The sequence below is a fragment of the Ciconia boyciana genome, chromosome 5, assembly GCF_034638445.1.
Source record: "Ciconia boyciana chromosome 5, ASM3463844v1, whole genome shotgun sequence".
Lineage (NCBI taxonomy): Eukaryota > Metazoa > Chordata > Aves > Ciconiiformes > Ciconiidae > Ciconia > Ciconia boyciana.
In genome coordinates, this window is record NC_132938.1 from 2,114,694 (window position 1) to 2,123,220 (window position 8,527).

An 8,527-nucleotide genomic window follows, 5' to 3' on the forward strand; every position below is an offset into this window, starting at 1 on the left:
CGTCTGGGCGAGGTGTCCGTGCCATCCGCAGTTCTCCATCGCACCCTGCGTCTGCGCTTGGCTCCGGGGGTATCACGCGGGCACGTCACCCACACCAGACGAACAGTTCAATTTCCACAGCGCAGTCATCTTTTAGCTTGTACGAGCTCCTGATGTGTTTTTCCCATATCCCTGCTATACGTACACCCTCCGACACACCCAGGCGGGTACACACAGACACATTCCCCTTGGCAGGGCGGCAGGACGGGCTCGCACAGCCGGGCCCGGGGTACGTCCGTGCCAGTGGGCAGCGGGGAGGGGTGGGCTGGCCTGGGGAGCGTGGCCAGGGGCACAGTGTGGGTGCACCTGTGAGGCCTGGGCAGAAAGCGTGGGTGTTAGAGGAGGTTTGGGTGTCAAGTGGGGTCAGAGTGGGGAGCTGTAGGTGTCCATGTGGGTGTCCGTGGGGGTACCAGCAAGGTTGTGGGAGGGAAGGTGTAGTCGGCCGTGAGGAAGGGAGGAGGTGTCTGTGGCGGAAGGAGCGAGCGCCCACGTGGGTGTCCGTCTGGAGTGGGTGTTGGTGTGGGTGTCCATCTGGAGCGGGTGTTGGTGTGGGTGTCCATGGAGTAGAAGCAGGTGTTGTGTGGGTGTCTGTGGGGAAGCAACTGGTGTCACTGTGGGTGTCCGTGGGGAGGGAATGGGTGTCAGTGCGACTATGGGGAAGGAGCAGGTGTTGGCTGGGGCTCCGTGGGGAAGAGCAGCGGGTGCCTGTGGGAGGAAGACGTGGGTGCGCGGGTAGGTGCCAGCGGCAGAGCTGGCAGGGAAGGCGGGGAGTCCGTGGGGGTGTCGGTGGGGAAGAAGGGGTGTCCGTGTGGAAGAAGGGGAGTCCGTGGGGGTGTCGGTGGGGAAGAAGGGGTGCCGGTGGGGAAGAAGGGGTGTCCGTGGGGGTGTCGGTGGGGAAGAAGGGGTGTCCGTGTGGAAGAAGGGGAGTCCGTGGGGGTGTCGGTGGGGAAGAAGGGGTGCCGGTGGGGAAGAAGGGGTGTCCGTGGGGGTGTCGGTGGGGAAGAAGGGGTGCCGGTGGGGAAGAAGGGGTGTCCGTGGGGGTGCCGGTGGGGAAGAAGGGGAGTCCGTGGGGGTGTCGGTGGGGAAGAAGGGGTGTCTGTGGGGTGTCGGTGGGGAAGAAGGGGTGTCGGTGGGGAAGAAGGGGAGTCCGTGGGGGTGTCGGTGGGGAAGAAGGGGTGTCCGTGTGGAAGAAGGGGAGTCCGTGGGGGTGTCGGTGGGGAAGAAGGGGTGTCTGTGGGGTGTCGGTGGGGAAGAAGGGGTGCCGGTGGGGAAGAAGGGGTGTCCGTGGGGGTGTCGGTGGGGAAGAAGGGGTGCCGGTGGGGAAGAAGGGGTGTCCGTGGGGGTGCCGGTGGGGAAGAAGGGGTGTCTGTGGGGTGTCGGTGGGGAAGAAGGGGTGTCGGTGGGGAAGAAGGGGAGTCCGTGGGGGTGTCGGTGGGGAAGAAGGGGTGTCTGTGGGGTGTCGGTGGGGAAGAAGGGGTGCCGGTGGGGAAGAAGGGGAGTCCGTGGGGGTGTCAGTGGGGAAGAAGGGGTGCCGGTGGGGAAGAAGGGGTGTCCGTGGGGGTGCCGGTGGGGAAGAAGGAGTCCGTGGGGGTGTCGGTGGGGAAGAAGGGGTGTCTGTGGGGTGTCGGTGGGGAAGGAGGGGAGTCCGTGGGGGTGTCGGTGGGGAAGAAGGGGTGTCTGTGGGGTGTCGGTGGGGAAGAAGGGGTGCCGGTGGGGAAGAAGGGGAGTCCGTGGGGGTGTCGGTGGGGAAGAAGGGGTGTCCGTGGGGGTGCCGCCGCGGGCCAGCGGGGGTGGGGGCAGCCCCCCGCCGCCCCCGCCGCCGCTTTGCATAGGAGCGCGGCTCATCCCAGCCCACCGCGCCCTCCATATAAGCCGGCGGGGCCGGCGGCCGCCACACCGGCCCGGCCATGCTGCGGAGCCCGCCGCGCCCCGGGGCCGACCCGCCGCCCCCCAAGACCCCCTTCCACATCGAAGCGCTCCTCGCCCGGGAGCCGCCGCGCCGCGGCCCCGCCGCCGCCGTCGCCGCCTCCTCCGCCTCCGCCCCGCCGCCCCCGCGCTGGCCCGCGGCGGGACCGGGCCCCGGAGCGGGGCCGGGGCCGGGGCCGCTGCCGGGCGGCTGGGGCTGGGGCTGGGGCTGGGGCTGCGCCGCGGCCGGGCGGGGCGGTGCAGGTGAGCGGGGAGGGGGGGGGGGTCCCGTCCGCCACGGGTGGGGGGTGAGCGGGGGCGGGCGTGGGAGCGTGTCCGGGGGTGCTGTGCAGGGGCGGGGGTGCGGGCACCACAGCACTGGAAAATCAGGGGGTTTGGGTCACCCCAAAATCGCCTTTTTTCCCCCCTACGGCTGTAGTTTCGTTTCCTGCAGCCTCTCGAGCAACCCCGAAGTGGGGAGCTGGGCTGGGGCTGTGGGAAGTGAAGGAGGGGGAGAGAGGAATTTCTTAAGAATCGTTTTTTCCCCTCTGTAGTGATCGCTAATTAATACGAGCCGCTTGCCCCCAACAATTAATGACTGGGTGAAGCGATACCCTAATGACACGAGTTACATCCTTCAGCCTTGACTTCAGTTTCAGGTCAGGGACAGTCCCCCCATGTGTCCCCACCTGCATTTTAAAGGCTGGTTCGCACACGCTGGCATTTCTTTCTCTGTTCATGTACTGGAAAGGCACGCCAATGCCTGTGTTTTCATCACACCTCCAAAAACCTGCTGTAATTTCCCAAAGCCTCATCCCCAAAAGTAGTTTCACCACCATGCCAGCACCCCTCTGCTGTTGTGTGGGGTCCCCTCTTCTCCCCAGGCTGCCCTCCGCCATCTGGAACTTTGCTCTCCCTGCAATTTTGCACTCGCAGCACCCGGCCCCAAAAACTGTTCGTATTTTTAGTGCAAAAGCACCTAAGGAAAGAGGTTTTTGTTGGTGATCCCTGGGTACGATTTACACGGTGGTGACGGATGATACTGGCTAACCCAGCGGGCCCTCTGTATTTTCATTGAGGGGTCCTGTAACTCTCTATAAGCAAAACGACTCATTTGTTTTAATGAAGTACCTCTATTCAGAATATTTTTCTTGAAATTAAGTCTCTCTTTAGCATTCAGAGCCTGATCTCGTTGTTGCCCAGGCAAAACCTGCAGCCAAGCACATATTTTACTTGTATAAGGAACTCTTGATGTGATCCTGACAGCTACAATATGAGATACCAAAAGTATTTGCCACTCTTGATCTTTTTTTCAACTACTTAGCATAACTATTTAATCTATTATTTCTTTTACGAGACAGTATCTGCATAGTTGTGTGTTAATCGATGTATTATATCAAATATACAGGTATGAAAATATAGTCAAACAATTTGCAAAGCTATTTCCACAAAGTATTTCATGTTTGAAATTACTCTTGCTATTATCCCAGTATTAAAATAGCAAAAATGTGACAGGCAAAATTATTTTAATGATGAAAATAGTTGTAAGTGCAGTTACGGCTGTTAAGCTGTCAGGTCTCCAGCCCACAAATCCTTAAAACACGCGCAGAACTTACACCCGACTAATGAAATGGAGTAGGTCAAGGTGCCCGTTTGTGCCTGGAGAACATGACAACATCAGTCATTAAAGGAGAGAGAAGTAGCGGGTGTGAATCGGCATCATTATTTCCAGACAAATTAAAGAAACTTGGCTTGCCACAATCTTATCGCACCAGTCCAACGTCCCTCGTGGGTGCTGTTGCTGTACCCCGGTGACAGTGTGCAATGACGCCGGCTGAGGGGGACCTCAGCGGGCTGTGGAATCCCACCTCTGCTCAAAGTAGAGCTGATCTCGGACAGATCGCATTGCCCAGACTTCAGAACAGCAATGGTGAGGAGCATTAATGGCCTGGTACTGCAGATGCGTGCTGCATACAATGCTTTCCACCCAGGAAAGTCCCGTGGGCTGGACTAGTGGGTTCTATCTTAAAGTTAAGCCTGGGTGTTGGCAGGACAGAAGCCGTGGTACCATCAGACATATCTCAGTGCTGGCTTTATCTGGTTCCTTCACGATTGTACTTTGATATTTGGAGATCTCGTGGCACCCAGCGGTCCCGCCTGTGCGGGCAGGTCCCACTGCCTGGAGTCTTTCTGGGGCTCAGAAGAGGAGCAGAGTCCCCAGTCCAGCAGCTTTTGGTGTTGAGCAGGAGGGGCTCGATTGTCCCCCTGGTGCTTCATGGTCAAATGTGCAAAGTCTACGCTAACGTTCCTGTGCATGTCGTAACTCCAGCATCTTGGATGCAGAAGGGTTTTTTGCCTTGACGGCTGCAGGGCCCCTTTCCTCAGCCCTTGACTGTGGTTTCCACCCTGCAGTCCTCCTGGCAGTGAGATCTGGCTCCTGCGAAGGTCCTTCAGGAGGACAGAGCTGGCTGGGACGAGCCCCGTGGCTCCTGGGGATGGTCGGGGGTAGCAGTCACAGGCTCTTTTTGTACATCGAGATGTGTGTGAATCTCGGTCCATGCTGGCAGGATGAGGGCTCTGGAAATGAGAGACAGCACTGCTCTTAGGCTGGTGCCGGCTGGTCCTGTGGCAGTGCTGGTGTTGTATTGTATGTTAATTAGGTAATTATGGTTATCATCAGGCCACAACTAGATAGGAGACTGAGACCAGATCCACTTGTTAGTCCTGCTAATGCCTCCGCACACAAGGAACTTTATGGATTGTTCAACCTCCTGAGACCAAAGGACTAAGGTCCAGGATGAGGACCTGCATGAGGGCGGGTGACTCTTGTCTTCGTCAGGCCACTCTGCCAGCTTCAGTATCTTCTCCTGGACACTGGCTGACAACGAGTGCCAAGGGAAGGATAAAAACAGGGGCCAGCATGGGGTAAACTCCCCCAACCTTTAGACATTTGTGATTAGGGGCTTTTGGAGACGGAGAGGGGATTTTTTTGCGTTCAGCAGCTCTTGATGGACTTCATTATTCTGTTACAAAGGTCCTGTACAGATGCAGGTCAAACCCTGCTCACCTCATCAAGTGCTGACTTCTTTGGGTCTGCCTGCATGTCCAGGACTGTCCTAGGTTGTAGTAGAATAGGTTGGAAGGGACTTCAAAAGATCATCTGGTCCAACCTTTTGTCGGAAAGGGAGCCGAGATGAGATGATCTAGGTAGGGACAGGGTAGGGACATCCCTGCTTTTCCTTTTCGGTCCTACTTTCTCCCAGTCCCCTTCAGTGCACAGGGCAGCTGCGTTTGGATTTCAGCTACAGCTGAAGCAAGCTGGGCTTGGCACTTCAACAGGGCTGGAGGAATGGCCTCAAACATGCAGACCCCTTCAATCGCTGCTTCTTTCTTGCAGGTTTGGAATTGTCTCACTACGTAGGGGCCAGCTCGCTGGGCCCTGCTGTGCCTTGGAGGTCTGGGGGACCCTGCAAGATGAAGAGGGTCCGCACCGTCTTCAAACCAGAGCAGCTGGAGCGGCTGGAGCAAGAGTTCCTCAAGCAGCAGTACATGGTGGGCACGGAGCGAGTAGACCTGGCTGCAACTCTGCATCTCACAGAGACTCAGGTAAGAAATGGGGGAGCTGGGGATGGCAGCATAGATCCTGGGTCTGGGTTTGGTCCGTGGTGATTTGATTTCCCTGCTGTGAAGTGCAGTGGGAGGAGGACATGATGCAAAGTGACCCGTGGGACTCCCTGCTGCAAGATGACGTTGCAGCCACATGCCTGGAGGGATGCAAGATAGGTTTAGATGGTTTATGAATAAGAACATCCTTTTCTTAATCTATGAGGTGGAACAAAAAGCATTTGGGAGCACAAACCTGTTTGCTTTAGAGTTCAAGCTGGGTTGGACTAATGTATCTACATTGTTATGATCCTCTGCATTAAGTGTCCTTTTGTGATACTGGATCGACATTTTTTTTCTGCTCTTCCCAGTAAGTTTCTGCCCCTCCGACTGCAAGCTGCTTATTTATTGTGGAAAGGAGGAGCCACGTGATCTTCCGTGGTGGGATCCAAATTCAGCTGGGGAAAGGGAGAGCAAAGCAAGGGTGGTCCTGGGGGGGACAGGGAGGGTGTGAACAGCACGGGGAGCAGGGGCAGGGGGTAGGTGGGTGTCTCGCCATGCCCTCTGGCAGCCGTAGTCCTGGGGATGGGTTCAGTGGCTTGTGGGAGCTAGGGGAGGTGCTTCCTTCACTCCTCCGGCCAGAACCTCCTCTGTGCAGCTGCATCCCCCGCTCCCCTGGTCCTTCCTCCCAGCACCACTCTGCCCTCCGTAGTGTCACCTCCTTCTGCTCTCATGCGCTGTGCCCCGAGCAGAGAAGGGGCATGTCCCCCTCTTTAAGGAACTCTGCTTTTTGGGGACATCTGCCTCGGAAGCACGTGGCAGTGGCCCCCATTGGAAAGGGGCTCCTGGAGACCTTGGATGAAGCTGTTGTGCCATTTTCTTGCTAGGTGAAAGTCTGGTTCCAGAACCGGAGGATCAAATGGAGAAAGCAGAGCATGGAGCAGAAGGCGGCAAAGCTGTCACAGTTTGGGGTGATACAGCCTGCCACCGCGGACTCGACGGACATCAAGGACCACGAGGAGGACACCGTGGACGTTGAGCTTTGAACAGCTGTTGAGATTCAGCTGTTGTTTTTCGAGCCGTGTCTGCTTGATGGAGATACTGGGGATGCGGGCATGCCTGTGCTTCTTTGGTCCAAGCGAGACATTACGCTCTCGATCTGAGAGTTGGAGCTACAGGACTGAACTGCAGCTGGCTGGGAGGAACCCCACAAATATTGTTTGGCTGCTGTTTGGTAGCCATGTGCTGTAATTCCTGGGGCTTCATCACCAGGCCGGTTGTCCTTGATGGTGCCGTAGCTGTGGCAAGGCATGTGATCTCCTGTTTGCTCTTGAAGCACCAGGACACAACAAACAGTTTCCAGCAGAGAGGCTGGGGTGACAATCAGATGGTGCCTCTGATGGCTGTGAGCATAAGGGCATTTGAACACGGGGTCACTCGCATTGCGTGTGGCTGTGTGCTCCGAAGAGGGAGACCTGTGCTGGGAGGAGAATCAACCTTGATTGATGTTCCTGGTCAACTGACTCCCATGCTTAGATAACAATGAAAAAAAAAAAAAGGAAAATTGGAAAGCCCTTTGCTCCCACCCGCAGACTTATCATTACTCTTGCAATAAGATGAACAGGGTCTGATCCCGCCCTGGAACACAAGTGCCTCCTCTTGTCCTGTGCCTTGATGTTCTTGTGCCTTTGTTTTGGCTTCCCAAACCCGGAGGGCAGAAGCCGGTGGGTGTCTCTGCCTTCTGGCATGGCCTTACTTTGCCAAGGTGTGCGTATGCTGCTGCAGCAGGGAATGAGGCACTTGGGCTGGCCGAGGTGTGGGGATCGAGGCTGTTATAAAAAGGCAGCTTTCCAACACCTCTGGTGCTTCAGACAACCCCCTGCCCCTCGTCCAGATGTGCCGATTCTGGCCCAGACGGCTGTTGCTCTGTTCTCTCCTCATTATACATCCAGGTGCAATGGGAAACGGCACCTGGAGCGTTCGGCGAGCACATCTGTAACCACCCGATGCAGTTAGCAGTTGTATTTCTGGTGGGTGGGAGGGCTTTGAGGGGTCAGGACTAAGCACTCGACCCTCCCCGTCTGTGTGTTAGCAGCGAAGTGCTCCTAGGCCAGGCTGTCAGCGCTCAGGCTGTCACCTGGCCTTCCTAGATCTGCCCGGGGTACCAGGCACCATGTCCCGTCAGCTCAGGATAATTTATTGTGTCTCTTTCTGACCCAGAACACTGTATATCACTTTACTCTTATATTGTTATTTATAGAAATAACTTTTTTTTTCCTTAATAAGTGTCACTTATTTATTTGCTTTGCTTCTTAATAAAAATTTAGTGTATTTTAAAAAGGACTGGCTGGGGGGAGGCAGGGTTGGGCAGCTCCTTGGTTTCTGAGCAGGCAGCGATGCCTCAGTGGCTTCTTGCCCCACAGCTGCCAGGGATGGGTTACTGATCCTTTTGTGGCATTTCTGAGAAAATGGAGTGAAAAAAAAAAAAAGATAAAAGAAACAGCACCTTTTCCTCCTTCTAATAAGACCTCTGTTGTCAAAAAGGAATAGCTGCTTTCTAACAGCAGAAGTCACTAAAGGGTGATTTCTTGAAAGGGGGATTTCTTCTCGCACGGTTTCATTCCTGACGTGCCAATACAAATATGAAAGCAGGTTTTTTTTCCCCACGCTTGTGTATTTGCTGGTAAACGTGTGCACTCGTCTCAAGCTTGAACATTTGGCATGGGGCAGGAACAGCTTTCACACAGATCAGCTGAAAACCTTTAAGTGTCAAAAAATCGGAAGGAAAACACATTTCCAACTACTCTCTTTTTAATTTTCAATTGAAATTATTAACCCCCCCCCCCCCAAACAATGTATTTTATCCTTCCCAAAAGTTTGCGTTTGAGAGTTTTTTTCTTAATAAGCTGGTTTGGACTAAATAAATGCTAAAAAAAGCGGTTTTTAAAAACTGATTGATGATCCTGTATCGTGGGTGAAA

General features: G+C 55.3%; 1 protein-coding gene across 1 annotated transcript; it reads left to right on the forward strand.

Moving 5' to 3' along the window:
* The first annotated feature begins 5,349 nt into the window (after positions 1-5,349).
* On the forward strand, positions 5,350-6,593 carry LOC140652319 (homeobox protein not2-like). The gene is made up of 2 exons (XM_072862947.1): positions 5,350-5,550; positions 6,435-6,593. Exons 1-2 carry the CDS (start codon positions 5,419-5,421, stop codon positions 6,591-6,593), a joined length of 291 nt encoding a protein of 96 aa, XP_072719048.1. The 5' UTR covers positions 5,350-5,418.
* The last annotated feature ends 1,934 nt before the right edge of the window (positions 6,594-8,527 follow it).

What these genes read in the sequence shown, in the direction of transcription:
- LOC140652319 (XM_072862947.1), top strand. Translation starts at nt 5,419, where the DNA reads ATGAAGAGGGTCCGCACCGTCTTCAAACCAGAGCAGCTGGAGCGGCTG. An exon ending in TGCATCTCACAGAGACTCAG is followed by an intron (nt 5,551 to 6,434) that starts GTAAGAAATGGG and finishes TTTTCTTGCTAG; the next exon opens with GTGAAAGTCTGGTTCCAGAA.